Genomic DNA, 20288 nt, shown 5'->3' with positions numbered 1-20288 from the left:
ATTTCCTTTCCCCTAAGTAGACTAGCAAATAGGTATACCCTACTATAGTGTTAGGTAGAGGTTAGGTTATAGTCGCACGGGCCGTGGGTATAGATTAGAGTTAAGTCGCATAGGCTATAGGTATAGGTTAGAGTTAGATTATATAGGCCACAAGTGTAGGTTAGAGTTAGATCGCATAGGCCGTAGATATAGGTTAAGGTTAAGTTATATAGGCTATAGGTATAGGTTAGAGTTAAGTTATACAGGCCTAGGTTTAGGTTAGGTTAGAGTTTATTATATTTATTAATTATAGTTACGCGCTAAGTGAAGCCACTTCTAAGCTAGCTATACTATCTTAGAGTTCTCTATATAATTCTCTATAATATTACCTATAACTACTTTATCTATACTTTCTACCTCTTCTATATTACTTAGAAGAGTAAAAAGATTACTAACTTTATCTAGTAGTAGCTTATCTTAATTAAATTTATTAAGAGACTAATTAAGTTCTTTAGTAATAGCGTCCTTTAGAATTATTATCTACTAAATTATTTAAGCGCTAAGATAATATCTTTAGTCTCTAATTATATCTCTTATAATATTAAAAACTTACTCTATACTAACTTAAGTAATAGATATAATAAGAATATCCTTAGTAACTTTAGTAAAGTAAGAGTAGGTTAATAAGTTAACCCTCTACTAGTCTAAAAAGTTAAAACCTTTATCTTCTTTAATATATAGGGTACTAAGATATAGTTTACTCTCTTAGTATATTAGACCTTTCTCTTTATTTATTTCCTAAGTAAGAGAGGTTTAGTTAGAGCTAGATAAGCTACTAGATTATAATTAAATTATAGAGAGTTTATAAAACTACTTAAAGCCTTAAAACCTCTAGCTATAGAGGCTTATATTTAACTATTAGCGCTTTTAGCTCTCTTAGCTATTATAGTAGCTAATATAGTTAAGAAACTATTCCTAGTAGATATACTTATTATCCTAATTCTATATATTATTCTAGTAGTATTGTTAGTATCTTACTATAAAAAATAACTATAATAAAAGTACTTTATAGACTATAAGTTTTTATATAAGATTAAGTATACTTATATAGTTAAAGATATACTCTCTTTTATAATTAGTCTTAGAGTAGTATTTACTTAACTTTACTTAATCTTTCTCTACTATATCTCTTATAATTACTAGCTAGTTAATATCTTTTTAATTCTCTATATTTTTACTAAAGTTATTAGTTATCTAATTTAGAAAATTAAATAGTTTATTATATATTTACTAGATATATTAGATCTATAGTTTTTTTTTAGTTTAGATAGTTTATAGTAGTTTTAAAATAATATAATATCTATATAAGTATCTTAAGATAATATTATTTAGCTAAACTAAGTTAGAGTTATTTAAAATCCTAAAAGACTACTTCTACTTTATTAAAGATACTTTCTTAGTAAATTAGTACTTAGAGTGTAATCTCTTATTTTAGCTAATTATTAATATATAATTAAAGCTTAATCGCACGCTTATATATATTAAAGATAGAGTTCTATTAAGTTTTAATATCTTAGATTATAGATAGACGTTTCTTTAGTAAGAGGTACTATTAAGTAGTAAGAAATTACTTAAAACGCTATAGTAATATATTAATAGAAATATAAATAGCTTATAACTAGTATAGAGTAAGTACGTAATAAATATCTATAATAATTAATAATACCTTTTATAGTAAATTTAGTATAGAGGTTTACTAAGTAATATCTTAGATATATTATTATTATAATACCTCTTTATTACTATTATTATCTAGATTTAATAGTTTAAGGTATTAGATAATATCCTAGATAATAAGGTTAATAATATAGGCTAGATAAGGGATTAAGTTCTTATTTTAGCTCTACTTAGTCTACCTCTAGCGTAGCTCTATTTTAATTAACTAAGTAAAAGTACTATTATTACTTATATTATTATAAGTAATATATAGTAACCTTTATATAGTATTAGGTTTAGAAAGAATTCTAAGTACTTCTTTTACTATAGATTTTCTAGTATAGCTACTATAAATAAAGATAAAATTTAGAAGTTTCTCTTAGAGCTTCTATTAGGTATTAATATAGTATCTCTTAATTATAAGAAAGAAAAAGTAGTTAGTTACTAACTATATATTAAGAGTAATAGATAGATTAATATTCTTACTTAAATCTAATAATAGATTTTCTATAGCCTTAGAGTATTACTCTTAAAATAATTTCCTAAATTTATAATAGCTAGTTATTATAGTATTAGGCTAAAGAAAGTAGATAAAACGCTAAAATAATAGCTACTTTATTACTTAAAATAACTAGTTATTATTAATTACTATATATATAAGTTCCTTTTTAAAGGCCTAAATAGAGTACTACTAAACTAAGCTATAAAAAGCTTAGAGTTAACGCTAAGGTAGTATAATTAGTATAGAAGAGTCTTATTTATATAATAAAGATATTATAGATTAATAAGTCTAGGTTAAGAGATAGTTATAGAGATAGGTAATATTAATATTACCTTACGTTAAATACTAAAGGACTAGACTATAGTTAAGGTAGAAAATAACTAGGTCTCTACTAGATATAACTACTACCTTACTAAAACTATTCTAAATTTAGCTAGTATAATAAGTAGATCTCTACTATAGCTATTTACTTAGTAAAGACTTAGCTTAGGCTATTCCTCTCTACTAGTCTTTCTATACTAAGATAATCTCTTTCACTTAGTTACTTAGTCTCTTAGTAAAAACTAAATACTTTAGAAGCGTTATTATTATATAGCTACTACTTTTAACTATTTAGAAGGTAGTTATTTAAAATAGCTAAATAATCTTTAGAATACTAAGTTATTTTTTAGCTATTATAATATATATAGAAATTATAATATATAATAAAGATTTATAGTAAGTCTAAAATATAAAAAAATATAAAATTTATTAATAAGAATAAAGTATTTTTATTTTATTAACGTTTAGTAACTTAAGATATTTAAAACTAATAAAAAGAGTAGTAAAGAACTAGATACTTTAAAGAATTAAGTTAATATTATTAAATAAAGTAGTTTAAAGTTTTATTATAATAAGATTAGATTAGTATACTAAGTAAATTATAAAATAGACTAGATAGGCCTTCTATATAATAATTAGCTATAATAAAAATCTAATAAACTACTAATTCTCTATTAGCTAGTTACGCTATAGCTTATATCTTATTATTATTAGTAAATCTCTTAAACTTAAACTTAAGGTTATTCTAATCCTAAAACCTATTATTATTATTATTTTTACTACCCTCTCTATTAAGTTCTTAAGCTTTAGTAGCTTCTTACTACTTATTAGTAATATAATTACTAGTATTATTCATATCCTTATTATCTTTATTATCTACTTCCTCCTTATACTTATTGCTATTATAGGTCTTAATATAGAGCTTATTATTATTTAGTATTATATCTAAGTTAAACTAGTTATAGATTAGTATAAGCTTACGTTTTCTAGCGCTATTAGTAATAAAATGTAATAATTATCTATTATAACTTACTTATATTTAGTATTAGTAATAAGAGCTAGCTTATTTAGAGATAGACCTTTAATAAACTTATACTACTTATTCTTCTCTTATTTACTTTTAAATAAGTTATTTTTAAGCTTTTTTAACCTACTTTAGTATTTATTATAAAGAAGCTTCTCTAAAATACTACTTAATAAGAATAAGTAAGTAGAAAAATAAAACTAAAATAGTTTAGCTAAAGAGCTCTTATTAGCCTCTTAAGCGCGGCTAAGAATATTATTATACTATCTTTTATTAATCTTATATTTAATCTTAGACTACTTCTTATAAGCTACTTAAAGAGCTTATTTAAGCTACTTAGCTAAGTATTATTAGTATAAGCTTATAATAAATTATTATAATAACTAACTACTACGCTTATTACTAAAGCGCTATTAAAAAAAGAACTCTTTCTTATTAACTAGATACTAAGCTTTAGCTATCTTTAGAAGCTTATTATAGTTTTTAGATATCTTAACTTTTTTATATAAATAGTATTTTATACTATAGTTTAAATTCTTAGCTTTCTTAAGAGCTACCTCCTCTTAAGTTCTTATAATAGTATAATCTCTTTATATAGTAGCGTGTAAACTACTACTTAGCTAGCTCTTATATAGAGCGCTAAAACTAATAAAGTATCCTTTTTATAAGCTACTAAAGCCGCGTTCTATAATAATATTATTAATTTTATCTTACTTATAGTTAAAACTCTATACTAATTAGTAGCTACTATAATAATAGAATATAGTAAATACTTTAGTAAGGACCTTCTACTCTTCTTACGTAAAGCTATTAGGTAGTTTAATAGAGTAGGGCGTAACTAACTCTTCTAGTATTTTATTATTATTAGGCTCTAGCTTAATCTACTCTATAGCTTACTATAATAATAGTCTATAAAAAGTATTTAAAACTAGTACTATAGTTAGGTAGAGTAGGTTATAGTTAGATACTTTATAATATTTTTCTATACTTAGTATACGCTAGCGTAGTAGCTAGCGTCTAGCTAGCGTATTAGCTTAAACTCTTATTTTTAACTTTAAAAAAAATAAATAATTTATAAATTTAGTATTAGCTAATAGCGCTTAGTAAGAGCTATAAGAGGGTAGATTATTATAGCTTTTTATTATAGTTTTATTATAGTTATCTATAATTATAATCTAAGAAATTACTACTTAGCGCTCTAGACTCTAGACCTTACTAAGCCGCTAGCGCTAGAGCTAGCGTAGAAACTTAAAGTTAAGTTTAATTATTATTCTATTAAGGGGGTATAGAAGTAACTAATACTATTTAAATTAGCGATTTAAGTAGTACCTAACTATAGAGTATTATAGTTTTTTATTATAAATTAGGCTAGCTATTAAGGTATTTATTAGTAGAGTCTTACTAGACTTTAATTTTTACTATACTATAGCCTAGAGCTTTAACCTTTTTAAAATATATAAATAACCTAACTAACTATCTGTCTATCTAACTAATAACCTAGCTAACTACTACTACTTTACTTTATTACGTTTTATTATAGCGCGTACTAAAAAATAAGCTAAATATTAACTTATAAAAGGTACTATAAGGAAGATAATACTAGGTAATAAAAAAGCTAGTAAAGATTTAGCAGAATCTACACGTAAGAAGCGACGCTAAAAACTTAGTAGTAAATTATTATAGTATCTTATTATAGTACTTAACTAATAAATAGTAGCTATTATACTACGTAAAATTAAAAAGTAGTAAATAGAGGGTAACCTATTACTACTAAAGCTACTATTTTTACGCCTTATATAAGAGATTACTAAAAACCTTAAACTAAGACTATATTTTTAATAGTAGGCTCTTAATATACTTTAAGAAATAAGTAAGGTATTTCTTATTAGTTACTTTAAAGGTATTTATTATAAATATTTATTACGTTATTATAAAATCTAACCTTAATAGACTATAACTTAAACGCTATTTATACTAAGAGAGTTACTATTTAGATAAAAGACTCTATTCTTACTAAGTACTATTTTAAGAAGTTTACTAGTAATAGAGTTTAATAGTAATATATTAGCTATAGAGTAGTTAGTAACTTAAATAGTAATATACTAGCTATAGAGTAGTTAATAACTTAAATAGCTCTAATAATCATATATAGACTCTACTTTATAATAAGTATCTATAATAAATAACTCTACTACTCTTAATAACCTAACTATAACTTAACCTAAACTCTTAGTAACCTAACTATAACCTCTACCTAATAATTTTACTAAGAGTTAGATTAGGTTATAGTTAGGTTACTAAGAGTTTAGGTTAGGTTATAGTTAGGTTACTAAAAGTTTAGGTTAGGTTGTGGTTAGGTTGCTAAGAGTTTAGGTTAAGGTTAGGTTTAGGTTATAATTATATAAGACTCTAACCTAACCTCAACCTAAACTCTTAGCAACCTAACCACAACCTAACCTCAACCTATTTGCTAGTCTACCCCTAAGAGAGCCTGCTAGAAGGCAACCTAGCTACCCTACATCTCTCTCTATTACTAAACTGCTCTTTAGCACTAGGCATCTACAAAGCTAGTAATAGCTTAGCTAGATAAAGGCTAAAGTACTATAGTTACGTAATATAGTATAACGTACTAAATTATAACTAGTTAGATAGAACGGCCTTTAGCTAAAGTTCTATATAGCTAACAGCTAATATAGGACTATAATAGAATAATAATATAACTAAGAGTAATTATAAGATATCTTTAAATCTTAATTAGGCGTCTTAATATTAATCTTTCTAAGTCTACTAAATCTATAGGTAGTTAAAGTATTATATAGAGTTTAGTGCTAATACTTCTCTAAGCTTAATCTAAGTTAGAGTAAGTAAGATAGTATAAAGAGCGCTATAAGGTATTTATCTAGTAATATAGTAGAGTAGACGTACTTATATAGAAAGTAATAATAAGTTAATAATTCCTAATCTATATTAAATAGACTAATAAATATTAATCTTATAAAGTTAAGTAACTAGTAAGAAAGTATAATTTAAGTTAACTATAATAAGAGTAAATAATAAAATCTATCTATCTTTATATCTTTATTACTTTTAGTTCTACTATCCTAACTATCCTATGTTTCTATATCTTAGCGGGATGTCTAGGATAGTATACTATCCTAAGATTCTCTGCTATCCTATTCTTAGCGGGATATCTAGTCTTAGTAGGATAGTATATTATGTAACTCTAAGCCCTGCGATAGTCATCCTATTCGTTAGAATCCTAAGTGGCTTCCTAACTACTCTTTGTTAGACCTAGGGAGAGGATCCTTCCTACTGTTACTTGTAACACCTACGTAGCTTAGAAGCTTAGCTCTCTGTTAAATACAACCTCTTATATACTAAGCGATTGCTCCCTAGAGCGCAGCCTCTTACAATAACAATATTAACTAAATCCTTTTATTATATACTTTAACTATAGAGTTAATTTTTATAATTCTTATTTTAAGTATGTTAGAGTATAACCTACTATTCTTTCCTAAGATAATTAATCTAATACGCTATATAGCAAATAGAGGGAAGAAAGTGTAACGGTTCGAGCCCTATCGGACTGCGCAGCCAACTACAAGCCGCCCACCGCGCCAAAAAGGCTGGCACAAGATATCAGAACATGCTGATATCGTTGCGTAGTTGGTACATAAGAGATAGCCGCCGCTATCTTTACTGTGATGGGCTGGCTCGTTCAGCCCGTCACAAAAAGTCAAGCGATTATTAGGTGATATTATCGTTGAGGTGATAGGCCCTTGCGGAGCACGGGCAATTTTATTGATATTCTGCTATAGTAGCCGTTGAGCCCAAGTATTCTATCTAGGATGTATTTATATTATATGTCGGTGTTGTTCCTAGAGATGCTATACGAGTCTTGCCCCATCGAAAATCATCTAAGTTGTATATAGTATAGAGTTGGACTACGAAATTAACAAATGGTGCGCACAGGCCATATATTATAATCCCAGAAAGTAATTGGAGTGACTCAAGGAGTGACCTTGCAGAAAAGATGACACACATTAAATCCCAAACTTTCCGGTAGTTCTCTAAGAAGTACAAGATCGAGAGTGTTCTGTTGTCTAAAATCCCTATACGCTTTTGTTAGCTCTGTGTCTTTACTAGTGATAAAAGCGAGTACGCACGGTAATACTTTGAAATATAAAGCGCTGGATTCACTACCCAATGAAACACAGAACAAAGCGCCGCTATTCTTTCCATATATCCAGTTGATTTGCGACTGATTAGAAGACTGTCGCTTGTGAGAGGCCCTAGTGTCCACCTCCGACGTTGGCTTAGGAAGATAGAAGGGCTCCATGGGGCTGTAGTATACGCTTTTGCTTTGAGGCACAAGCGTGTTTGAACGTCAGAATATTCTGACAGAACCAGACATACGTGATCTCTGTCCTCGCTCATCATAGACCGGATCGTTCGAAATAGACCGTCAGTTTCTTTAGGATAGTAACCGAATCTGCCTAAAATGTGGTCGCCACAAGTAGATTCCTGGACTCGCAAAAGTTGACAGCATCCTGGGAGACAGGTCACTCTTCCATTTGTGAGGCTTTGACGTAGACGACGGCGGTGCTGTCCAACTGTATACTCAGCGTTCTGGTAAAGGTAGGAAAGAGAAATTGGGCTTGATGTTTGAGGATCTGCTCGAATATAGCCAGTCACACCGACAACCTTGTCACCCTCTCTCACTGTCTGTAATAGGTTAGAGACGCATTCAGGGTCGAATCTAGTATCTGCGTCAATGCCAATAGCGTAGTCGACAGACTGGATTTGGTTACTCTCAAGAAAGAGTGAGAGCTTGTCGAAAAGCTTAGGTGTAAGCATAGCTAGAGAGGGACTAAGTTTACGGCTGTTAAACTTATGAAGAAATGAGCGGATAAGAACGATTCCGTCTCGCTTGCCTCGATTCTCGTTTTTAATAAGGCAAATAATTGGAAAGCCTTTAAACTCTCCTTTAATAAGCTCAACATCCATCTGGTTTCCATCCCACGAGGTGTAGGCTTCAGGCACGAAAGTGCTAGAGGGTCGCTCGATAATATCTTCCTTTAGGTAGGCAGCGGCTGTCTTGGCATTGCCTTTAGTACTAACGTGGCCATCGCAAACTACGATGATAAGCTTTTTATGCTCGTCTATCGAATTCTGCATGGCCAGAGAATTTAGGGAAACCATTAATTCCATATAAGTCTCATTGTAGCAACAAAGCAAGTAGACAAAGCTTTCCGGTGTTTTAGGAACCTCAAGAACCTGGGGGTATAGACGCCGGTACCAGAAGAATATAATGACCAAGGTTATTTCGATGAAGTCGACCAGAGATCGCATGATAACGAGTGGAGCTAGTCCCCAGAAATATTTCAAGTACGACTTGAACATGTAGAGTAGGGTGAAGCTATGCGTTAAGATTTAGCCAACCTGTATATGGCCGCTTGTGGAGACAAAGGTATGTCTCACTTACTTCAAAGGGACGAGTATCCCCATTGTTGCGTATTTTTCAGTTCTTAGTCGTTGGTTGTTGACGGATGGTAGATGTTCAATCGCGTTTCGTAAAGCCTGGGTAGATATGGAAATTGTTTTTCCCTGGAGGCTGTCCGGTGTATCTTTCATAGCGATTGCACTTTGAGTCGCCGTGCTCGAAGCACGGATGATATTCATTTTGCAAATGTTATCGTACCTGTCTTGGGGAGATAGGCACTGTGGGAAGGTGTCGAAGGTTCTTCAGGATGTCTCGTGCTTGTCACAAGAGCGAAAAAATACGGATGCAATATAAGGTCCGTCCTTGCGTGCCGAAAAACCCTATGTGCCGAAAACGACCCATCGGATCGCAAGGATCATGGACTTCCCTCTAAGCGTCGCACTCCGATTGGTTGTTTTCAGAACATAGGGTTTTTCGGTACGCAGGGACGGACCTTAATTGATCTTGGGGAGTAGTTTTTATCAGCCGTATTAATCTAGCCCTAGGAAGTAAGTATTCTTTTGAATCTGAACAGGGTTCATTACAACTTAGAACTGGGAGGAATACAAACCACGAATTAGTCCATCTTTTTGACCGCTTCGAATCAATCTGTTCACTAACGTCAGTAGCCACTAGCAAGGGGTTGTTTCAGACTGTGGAAACTATGCAGTTGTGATCCGAATGAGTTAGGGTTAATGCGGAACGGTAAGCACTCCCAAAATAGCTGGAATTAACCCAGAGTAGGGCCGACTCATTGCGTGTACTTAAGTTCAATACTTTAGAGCATGCTGATCAAACCAAAGCTCATGACTGTTCTTTGCTCTCATATGCGTGCTAGCTTGCCATGTCATGACTTGCGCTTAAGCGGTAACCTGCAGCTTCTTAAAGAGCCGAATTTGTCCGCAAGGCAAGTACATAAAAATCCCCCGCTCTAACGCATTATCACCTGGGTAGCAAACGAATGACTCGCATGGTTATGCCTCGTAAAGAGATCCGATATAAACACAGGCCTAGTAAAGCGCTGACTTATGACAGTGGCTTGGAGCGAATCGTCATCAGAATACTCTTTTGAGATCCTTTCACGCACAAAAATCATCCTGTGAACCATCCCCTTTTCTAGCGCCATCTTATCTTCTTTGACATGGATTTCAAATTGTCCACATCAAGCCAAAGCCTGACCCGTGCCACCTGTTCGTTCTCGATCAAGTCCAATGAGCACACCGTCGTTGCAGTCATCGGGGTAGGTTATGTTGGAGAACACCTCTTGGAAGCCTTCTCGTCCGCTTTCCCCGTCATTGGCTACGACATCTCAACTTCACGAATTGAACATCTGCGTTCAAAGCACTCCAAAAGGACTAATGTCAGATTCTCGACCGATGAGAAAGATTTGCAGAGCGCATCGCACTTCCTCATTTGTGTCCCTACACCACTAGGGTTAAATAACTCAATCGATGTTTCCCATGTTCAAAACGCAGTGACTATGCTCTACCGCCATGTTAGTAATAAGTCTATCGTGGTGATCGAGAGCACTGTCGCAATCGGCATGACAAGGGAACTGCTTGAACCACTCGCCAGGCTACGTGGTATATTTGCTGGAATGTCGCCACAGGTAAGTAAGCTCATGATGCGAAGCAAGAGGATTGATAGCTAAGACCCAAATAGAGGATAGATCTTGGCAGAGTCGAGCCTCCGCTACGATCAATACCTAAAGTCGTCTCAGGGCTAGATGATATTGTTCCAGGGTCGTTAAGCGCCATTGAAAGCTTATATCGGGCTGTGTTCAACACTATCATCTCAGTTAGTAAGCCTGAAGTAGCAGAGATGTCAAAACTATACGAAAATTGTCAGAGAACAGTAGCTATCGCTTACGCTAATGAGATGGCGGACGCCTGTAAGGACTTAGGAATTGATCCTTTTGAAGTGGCGCAAACGTCTGCTACTAAACCTTTTGGATATCTGCCTATGTACCCCTCACTAGGCATTGGGGGACACTGCATACCAGTAAATCCAGTATATTTTATGTCGACTTGCAGATTACCACTGCTACAACAAGCTCATGAACGGATGATGGCCCGCCCTTCACGCATCGCCAATCAGCTCCTTATCTCAATACTAGAAGATACCCATCAGAAGTACGGTGTCACAAAACGGCCAAAACTTCTAGTAGTTGGACTAGGATTCAAGGTTGGACAATCGGATATGTCTAATTCCCCTGGCTTACAGCTCCTCAACTTTATGCGCCAGTCGGGCGAGGTGGATTTAATGTTTTGCGACCCATTGGTGAAGCAAGAGTCCATACCAGAGATACCGAAGCTAGACGAGAGTCTCTGGAAGGGGGATTTTCTTATATCATTCGACGCGATAGTGATAGCTGTGAAACAGCCGCCTCTGGACTATGGTCTTTTGGATACCTTGACAGATGTGCGGATAGAGGTATGGCAAAGATGACAGCGCATGTAGCCGTTTCAAAGGTTCAAGGATAAATACCAATCAGCATTTCACGAGTACACAACGCGTAATGCTGATGACTCACTAGAATTCACCCTTGCCTAGTTGTTTGATGATAATGCTGCATCATTAGTCGTGCTCTGATTCAACGCACTCCACTCGCGCCGCAACATGGATTCGAGAATCTGCGCTATTAAAATTACAGTCGTTAGCGATTGCGGCTTCACCCTTCCACACCGCTGCGCAGCGGTTTCGAACAGCCCCACCTTCCATACATAGCTTAGCGCGAGCAGTCGGCTGAACATGATTGGTCAATCTTCAGTCTCATGATGACAAAACTTTCACAATGCTGCCTGCAAGGGTGAAGCCGCAATCACTATTTACTGCACCCCACCAGAACCTCGAAACGCAACGTTAGCTCATCCCAAAATCTCACTCGGTTCTTTCCAAATGCTGTTTCGTTTTTAGAACGGAGGCGGTGAGCATAGAAAGTCAAATGCCATGCATAGGCAGGTCAGCCGACCACGTGCCACGCGTACACAGATGCTCGACTCATTCATTTTAAACCTACAAAATCCAATAGCTTTCACAGTTGGTCAATCAATCATCGTTCAATCATGAGTTTGGGATCATTCAGCCCATTCTATTATTTTCCATTGGGGAACGTGTGTCCGACAGTGTCTCCGTTGTTGAATGCTGAAGGTTACAGTTATGGAAGATGTGGCCCAGGCGTTCGACACCCATCTTGCAGCTATTGCTGTTCCGAGGATGTAGGTAGTTATCGTTGTGTCACATCAATTGCTGATTATCATCTTGCAATGAGTAGGGATACCGCATGACACACCCTAGATATTCTGGTTCAAAAGTGTGCCTTCATAACAATGGACTAGCTTGCGACGGCTCTGGATGGCCTCCGGGCTTTAATACATCAGAGACTTCACGACCAAAGATCGGGGAAGTTCCATATGGAAAAAGCCTACATCGTTGTACTGTGCAAGGCACGCTTGCGCTTACATACGATGATGGCCCTTCACCATGGACTCACGATTTATTGGACATTCTCAAGGCAAATAATGTGAAAGCTACTTTCTTTGTCAAGACTATCAATTTATATGAAGATTTAGTCAACCATCGCAGTGACCAGAAACCTGCGATCATCAGAAGAATGTACAATGAGGGACATCAGGTTGCTGGACACACTTTTGCCCACAAAAACCTAGATAATTGGCAAGATAGGGAACGCATGGTGGACATGACAAAAATGGAGATGGTGCTCAACGATATACTTGGCTTTTTCCCGACTTACATGCGACCGCCATTTGGCCAATGCGGTCCTGCGTGTCAAAAACAGATGGGAGAGCTGGGATACCATGTGGTCAGTCTGAACGCTGCTGCTATGCAGTTTGCAACATGTGGATAAAAGCTAATTTTATAGAAGATTTCTTGGGACATGAACCCTCGAGACTGGCAAGGCAACTACACCTACGCGGAAGAAGTTTTTGTCGAAAAAATTCAGAAAAACAACAGTCAGAACAAGAAAGCGTGGTTGAATGTAGCGCATGACACACAGAATCGTACGGTATATACCTTTACTCAGTTTATGATTAACAAAGCACGAGAGTACGGTTACGAGCTAGTAACGGTCGGAGAGTGTATGAATGACCCAGAAGAAAATTGGTACCGAGATCCCTTATCAGGTAATAGGCCTCTTATACTTCCTCCAAAAGAGGTAATATAGTGTCCACATGTTGCACTCGTAGGTGCTTCATTATATAACAAGGATGATCGCATATAACTATAGCTCTCTAGTATCTACTCTCTTAATTCTTGTGTCGTGTATAACGTACCTCACGGATTCGTGCAACACTTTTGCCAAGACCCCACCAAAACTACCACATTATAGCCCAAAACAGCACACTTTAGCCGTATATGGTACAAAGCATAGGCTTTGCGAGACACACGATACAGAGGAAGGCTATTGCAATACCTGCCACTTGTAGAGCTAGGCTTTGCGACTAATTATCTAACAATGTTATGTTACAAGTAACAGCAGGAAGGATCCTCTCTCTAGGTTTCACGATGAATAGTTGGTAGACCACACGGAATCCCGAAGGACAGAATGATCATAGGGTGCGAAGATCACGTGACTTGACATCCAGCCAAGATAGGACTTCCAGGAGGCCACTGTAGGAAGGGAGGCCAACGTCTTCCCAAAACTCTCGCCAATATAGGAAGCCAAGGAGGATAGGACTAAAAGTAATAAGGATATAAGAAATATGTAGGTAGTTGAGTGTATAAAAAACATGGCTCATTGTGTTTTATATCATAATAGGACTAAGTTTGAATACAGTATTATTAGTTAGTAGGTAACCACGTGACTATAAATAGTAATTATAGTCTTATAGAGATACAGGCACGAGTACAAGATGGATTGCTAAAGATTGATGAGGCAGGGCTACTGCTACAGGTAGTATAGCGTATGTCGACAGGACATAGCTCAATGAACGACGGGGGAATGGGTATCGTGGCGATTTTGTACAATACGCGTGCTCAGTTAACCAGCACACACGCACGCTGACCGCGTCGTTCAGCGCCATGACACCCATCTATCTCTTTTGATAGTTATAAGATGTACAATTCATCGGCCTATCGTTATTTTAGTATGGTCTTAAAAAGATTATGGGAACCTTACGCCAATTTCCAGCAGCAGTATAATCGATATTCTGATGAATCGTTCCAATGTTAATTGCGAAGGTGGTTCTTCGCGGAAAGGTACTAGAACCTGATCCTTGCGCGATTCCGTTATCAATTCGCGATAATCCAGGATCAGAACCCTGCCTTTGAGACTGGGCGCCAAAGTTGATGAATAAATCAAGCGGAGCAGTAACCTGAACTTCTAGGTATACCCAGAAGGTTCCTCCTTGACCAAACGTTCTCCAGGCTCTAAAGGTTACATGATGACCAGGACCGGAGCCGGCCCATGTAGTAAGAGGAAGTTCCTGAAGTGTTGGTGTATGACCATATTCAAAGGCGTTTCGCTCAATTGTTTCTCTGAGATCAAGCTGAAAGACAGGTAAATCAGCCGAAGTAGATGGAAAGGCAGTGCATGCGAGATTGCCGCGCTTAGCCAGGTCCACCTTAACAGGCGAACAAGACGCCAGTGAAAGGAGAAAGAGTAGAAACCAAAACATTTGAAACGGTAAGATAGACGATGAGTAAATCCAGAGAAATATATATTTTGTTGATAAATAACTTCAGGAGGGAGAAATATAGTATATATAGATCTCATGATTAATAGCTTCTCTACTATTTTTTTGCTATAGTTAAATGTTAATATAAAAAGCTTGTTAATAGTCTTACGTTATCTTTACGATGGAGGTTCGGGTAATTATATTAGCATAATCACTCAACGTACTAGAATAGGACTTTATTCGCGCATGGCCCTTGCTCGTGCGAATAAACCCTATTTGCCAGCTTGTCGAGGTATTAACTACCAAAGTTTTTTTTTTAAAAAAAAATTGTGGGTAATATTATAGGAGCGCTCGGACTAATTTGAACTAACTATTGCACGGGATTAGGCTATACTTCTCTGGTCTTGGTCCGGGTCAGGGCGAGATAGCTGGAAGCAGTAATCCGTGCGATTACCTAGAAGTACCGTGGAAACCAGTTAGAGGATTTAGCCGAAAAGGAGTTGATTCTAAATAATGAAGAAATGACTAAATATCAATCTATATGAGAGGAGGACTTATAATAGTGGACCATAACGAGAGTAATAACCATATCTGTCCATTCTTTATACCCGTTGCCTAAGGTCCTAGCATCACTCCTTCATCCTAAAGTCACTAACTCCTCCCTGCTCCTGTGAGGTCATGTCCTCACATGCCCAGAGTGGCATCGGGTTAGGGTCTTGGCGTGATGTCAGTCACGCAGTCAGCGCCCCGCGGTAATCATTGCCTTCTGATGTGAACATCGGTTGGCTTTCAACCCTCAGTCCCCTGTCAAGGAGAGAATTTTTCTCATTACTTCTGTTACTAGCCACGTACGTCAGCTTAGTAAAGATTAGAGTTTGGAGCAATGAATTTAATTAGCAGATTGATTCGCGAACGTGCCAGATGCAGGGACGTCCATAATGTCACCGAATTCAGTGTGTTATGGTCGCGAATGAAATCTTTCATTAATAATTAGCATCATAGAGATAAGCACTAGTTGACGGAAAAATCTTACTAAACTTAATTTTATCGAACTAGACCATGAAAGGCATCTAGAAACCTCTTCCAACTAGGCTGAACGGGATTCTATATAACTAGAACTTTGCCTCCTCAATTGTCAAGTGGAAAAACACTCAAATATCTGCTTTGCTCACCCCCCTTATCTATTACTATCAAATCTAGCTATGTACTTATACAGCACTCTCGTACTCCCTGTCCTTTGGTATTATGAACCTTATTCAATGTCTATTTTTTTTTTTACTCATCATCGCAGGTCTGTCGTGGTCGCCAAACAATATGATTATTGCGCATGCCAATATAGCAGTAACGGGCAGGTATACTTCTCAGTTGTAGATCGAATCGCAGCAGACTGCTCCAATCCCTACGTATATGGTATACCTCCAACGATTTACACTCATAGGGACCAAAGCTAAGTATAATAGGTCAAGGTGATAATGAACTCTGGATTCCTGCGCCCAATGGCTGGGGTCCTAAATTCTCGGGAAGATATGTAAGTTTACGATGTTAAGACCTTTAAGCCTCTTACTAACGCACTGTAGCTGAAGAATCCAAATGGAAAGATTGACGGACCCGCATTCTATGATCTCTGCTCCAGGAGTGGTGCTGGCGATAGTACTTGCTTTGATTGTGGGGCCACTCAGTCCAACGGTGACTTGACACTCATATGTACGGGCTAGATTAATGTTAATCCCTGCAACCCAGGAGGCACCCTAAGACGAGAGGGGTTTGCCCTTCGGACTTTCGGAAAATCGATTAATCAGCTTAACAAAGCTGTAGTCCATGCATAAAGATATATAATTATGCCTATCACTTTAGGAGGATAGCCCTATCCTCTTTGTACTATTATCCCTCTAGTATATTGCTTAGCTGCATAAATGACGTACGGGTGGCCTTACCAGGTTTCCTGCTCTTATGTAATTTTACCCCACCATCCTATATCAAATACTAACGCTGTCTTTTTCAGAATCCATCCTTAATTCTCGAGGTCAAAGTTTACAAAGTATAGGCTGTCTCTATACTATCACCTATTGTCAATCATCTCTAGTATCAATACTACCCAAGTACGCCACACCATGCCTTCGTCATCCACCCAGTCTACACCACAACCACCACTACCAACAGACAAGGGTGAGCCAGCCCGCCTTCAGGACACTATGCAATATGCCACGCAAGACAACAACAAGAACAGTGGCAGCCAAAACAGCACGAAAACCTCGACCCCGACCTCAAAAGTCAAAGACTGTAGTAAAACAGCACTTGGGATATTATGCATGCCATGTGCACCTTGTGCCTTCCTATGCATGTGCTTCATCTATGGAGATGACGGGTTCTTAAATGGACCGTGTATTAACAGTTGTTGCCCGGGATTTGCCAGGGATCGTTTAAGGAAGAGGTATGGAAACGGAAGGTGGGGGTAACATACCCCATAGGTTCGCGAGCCAATCTTGCCAAGCCCTCATCAAAACACCTACCCTATCCTGATGTCGCCACAAGATCACTCATAGCCCTTTACTAAATGTTAAATATAATTTGCTCTTCGCGATCTTAAATAAGATGTGAATCTCACTTTACAAGGCGCTGCAGCTATCTAGGACGTTAATTCAGCGTTTTATGGGCGGAGAGGCCCCAACCGTTTTGTCTTCTAATCCGCCGTCACTTTCTTAATGCGCTTGATATGGACTTTTGCGAAGCGTTGCGATAGCTTAGTGTCGTTCAATTTATCTATAAGTTGTGTCCATGCTGACTCGATATCATGGAACCCAGTTCAATTGCGCGGTCGTCGCACTGGCATTATGCAACTATGTAGTAAACTAGCCTCGATAGGTTCCTCAATTAGGATAGGCGCATTATCGAGAGTATTTCCTTTTAGAGAATATGATAGCTAGCTTATAGGCAAAGCTGTTACACTCGAATGAAAGTGCTTATAAGAGTGCTATTAGGTAGATGATTCACGTATGAATTGGAAAACTATCGATCCTCAATGGGATCTCGGGTCAATCACAGAATCCTATTTCTCATCAAGCACCCGTAATTCATACTCCATCCGAAAGATGTCCAGACAGACAGATCTATACAACGCAAACGAGGCAGTTGGCACAACGTTCCTAGGGGATAGGTAGGAATTCTAATTGAAAAAGTAGATAATTGGTTACTTTTGTCATAAATATAACATAAGTTTAATCTTCTATTCCGTAAAAGTCTACAAACTAGAACTTCGGTTATTATTTTAACTTAACCTGTGTTGGTCTATTACTCACGTCGAACGAAATGTATGCCCCGAGACTTAGTAAACTAGAAACTCAAAACGTTGCTCTGCTGGCAACAGCTTAGTTCCACCGTCATTCAGCATTTAACCTGGAAACGTTGTAATGTCGATCTACGCGTACTAGGACGCACGGTGTAACGGGACGCTTTCCCTTCCAGACCTTCGTATTGCCCCTAGTGTTCTTGAATATAGATAAGTGCAATGTGCGTCTGCTCTACAGCTCTCGCTCTCCTAGTATATTAGCCTCCACTGCTAAAAAGCGCATCGTTAGCTATGCTGTTGCCTATCTAGTTAGTGCTGTTTACTAACTCTCCTCTGACACCCACTATTTATTTGTGACGGCACGTAACTATCTAAGGAAAGCTTAGTAGGCTAGGAAGGAAGCTGAGATAACAAAGATTAAAACTGCAGTGTTAAAAGGTCGATCTACACGCGCCTACTACTTAGCTGAAAGGTAGGTATAGGAAAAAAAGGCTTCTTTTTCCTCTGCGTAGCTTATAATTAAGCTTACGTATCTACGTTCTTATTGATTCTCTAGGGTTTACAGCTCCACCCTATGACATAGATAATAACTTTGCCTTTATCTTTCTTTTTTTTATAGTAGATACTTCTATACACTTACTTTAAGACCTCTTTACTATATACTGCTAATTAGTTTCACCTCTTCAATAATACAAGTCGTTACAATATTCTTATGTTAAGATTCTAGAATAATCTCTTAAATAGAATAGTATTATTCGATAGTTATAGATATCTGCTTTAAATGTCTATCTATAGAGGCCGTAATATGCAAGTAATATGAACGCTTTACTTGATCGTTAGAGTAATATTTAGAAGTACTAGTCTAGGAGCAATTAAGGTTAAAGGGCCAGGTAGCTGGGATCTGATCGCAAATGCGGTCGCTAGTGCTAAGGCCACCGGCTCGGCAGTAGGTAGGAACCTGAGTCTGGGCGTACAGACCGACGCTGTATAGCAGTTAGGTTTCATCCTTATGCGCGATAGGGAGTTGAGGAAACTTACGCAGGTCCGGTCTCGTGGTAAACAGCGAGGTTGTATTGGGGGTTGTTCGTGTCGAAGCCAGATTGTACGGGCTGGAGACCAAAACTGTACTTGCTATCACCGCAGGAGTAGACAGGGCTGGGAATTTCCTGAATGGCCCCACTGGGGCTTGTGCATTCGAGGTCGGTGGCGTCGTTGCCGCTGAGCTTAAAGCTAACAGACTCGACCTCGTTAAAGTTCCAGCGTAGGGAGTAGTCGGTGATGGTGACCATCTCGCCGCACTCGGAGGCGGCTGGAAGCGCAACGGCAGCACCAACGAAGAAAGCAGCAGCGGTAAAGAATTTCATGGTGACAGTTTGAGGTTGAAGAGTTGGTATTTGGGTGGTATTGGATGTTGTTAATGAGTTGCTGGAAAGTGCTGGGTGAGCATGAACTTGGGGAGGATCCGAAAGCTGTATTTATGTACATCACTTCATGTCTTTAAAGGCTTAACATAGTATCACCACTCTACGTCACCAGACATTGCAACATTCCAGGGTGGGGGATACGAGATATGACGGCATCCTAGCAAAGTTTCTTCCAGAAGCGGACACACCCCAGCCAAGTGGGAAAAGCTCCGAACCTAATAAGTAGTGGGTTCGAAACTGCAAAAGCACGTGCGCCTGTGCGCCTGTGCGCCTTTGTGCCTATGGTTAAAGTTACTCCATCCCAGATCAGGAATATTGGTTTGGTGAGCTAGTATCGCACTTTTCGATAATATGGTGTCTGTTACAGCCAATCCCTTACATAGTATGTCTTCACAATTCCGTTTTGTGGATCCACTCGGACATGTGAAACTTACCACTTTATACGAATACGAGACTAGGCCAATGCGCTCACACTAATGAGCACCGACACCCCAACGCGCCCACAATCTCTGTCACGGAGCGTAGGATACTGGGATCTTTTTCATACTAGTCATTTTCCAAAAATATAAGGCTATCGAGCTATGGCCGTATTACTTGTACTTACTGCATGCATAGACCCTGCGTGGGCTGCACGCCACATCCGCCCGTTTGAAGCCACCAATCGGCTCACGTCACGTCACGCCAGTGGTCCTTGCGGATAGTCATGTGACATTGCCAATAGAGCATTCGCAGGGTATGTCTTGTCCACTATACCTACTACGTCAGTCTGGGCACTTAAAATAGCAGTTGCTGACGTAGAGACCATTGTGATCTTGCGCAGAGTCAATAGGTTGTGTGTTTATTGAGTGAGGATAGCACCGATGTCCCTGACCGTAGGAAGGTCGACACTGATAGGCCTTCTTGAATAGTGACTCC

The 20288-nt window shown here is 37.3% G+C and overlaps 5 protein-coding genes across 5 annotated transcripts; 2 read left to right on the top strand and 3 right to left on the bottom strand.

The window, feature by feature from the left end:
- Positions 1 to 7305: 7305 nt before the first annotated feature.
- On the bottom strand, positions 7306 to 9250 carry PSV08DRAFT_211840 (glycosyltransferase). Its single transcript, XM_014217123.2, has 3 exons — positions 9028 to 9250; positions 7709 to 8961; positions 7306 to 7654 (listed from the first exon to the last, which is right to left on the bottom strand). Exons 1-3 carry the CDS (start codon positions 9222 to 9224, stop codon positions 7386 to 7388), a joined length of 1719 nt encoding a protein of 572 aa, XP_014072598.1. The 5' UTR covers positions 9225 to 9250; the 3' UTR covers positions 7306 to 7385.
- Positions 9251 to 9818: 568 nt separating this feature from the next.
- Positions 9819 to 13301, top strand: PSV08DRAFT_232569 (carbohydrate esterase). The gene is made up of 5 exons (XM_014217124.2): positions 9819 to 9931; positions 10060 to 10633; positions 10687 to 11304; positions 12299 to 12847; positions 12911 to 13301. Exons 2-5 carry the CDS (start codon positions 10166 to 10168, stop codon positions 13208 to 13210), a joined length of 1935 nt encoding a protein of 644 aa, XP_014072599.1. The 5' UTR covers positions 9819 to 9931; positions 10060 to 10165; the 3' UTR covers positions 13211 to 13301.
- An 809-nt stretch (positions 13302 to 14110) lies between these two features.
- PSV08DRAFT_405884 (uncharacterized protein) lies at positions 14111 to 14718 on the bottom strand (the record flags this gene model as incomplete). Its single annotated transcript, XM_014217126.2, has 2 exons — positions 14165 to 14718; positions 14111 to 14118 (listed from the first exon to the last, which is right to left on the bottom strand). Exons 1-2 carry the CDS (start codon positions 14661 to 14663, stop codon positions 14111 to 14113), a joined length of 507 nt encoding a protein of 168 aa, XP_014072601.2. The 5' UTR covers positions 14664 to 14718.
- Positions 14719 to 15800: 1082 nt separating this feature from the next.
- On the top strand, positions 15801 to 16394 carry PSV08DRAFT_232564 (uncharacterized protein). The gene is made up of 4 exons (XM_014217127.1): positions 15801 to 15903; positions 15955 to 16073; positions 16124 to 16191; positions 16241 to 16394. Exons 1-4 carry the CDS (start codon positions 15866 to 15868, stop codon positions 16376 to 16378), a joined length of 363 nt encoding a protein of 120 aa, XP_014072602.1. The 5' UTR covers positions 15801 to 15865; the 3' UTR covers positions 16379 to 16394.
- Positions 16395 to 18648: 2254 nt separating this feature from the next.
- PSV08DRAFT_211830 (uncharacterized protein) lies at positions 18649 to 19377 on the bottom strand. Its single transcript, XM_014217128.2, has 2 exons — positions 18988 to 19377; positions 18649 to 18932 (listed from the first exon to the last, which is right to left on the bottom strand). Exons 1-2 carry the CDS (start codon positions 19311 to 19313, stop codon positions 18812 to 18814), a joined length of 447 nt encoding a protein of 148 aa, XP_014072603.1. The 5' UTR covers positions 19314 to 19377; the 3' UTR covers positions 18649 to 18811.
- Between the last annotated feature and the right edge of the window lie 911 nt (positions 19378 to 20288).

The sequence above is a fragment of the Bipolaris maydis genome (genome assembly GCF_028858645.1).
Source record: "Bipolaris maydis strain C4 unplaced genomic scaffold PSV08scaffold_17, whole genome shotgun sequence".
NCBI classification, from domain to species: Eukaryota; Fungi; Ascomycota; class Dothideomycetes; order Pleosporales; family Pleosporaceae; genus Bipolaris; species Bipolaris maydis.
The sequence above is the reverse complement of the archived record's forward strand: the minus strand, read 5'-3'. Positions and strand labels throughout refer to the sequence as shown.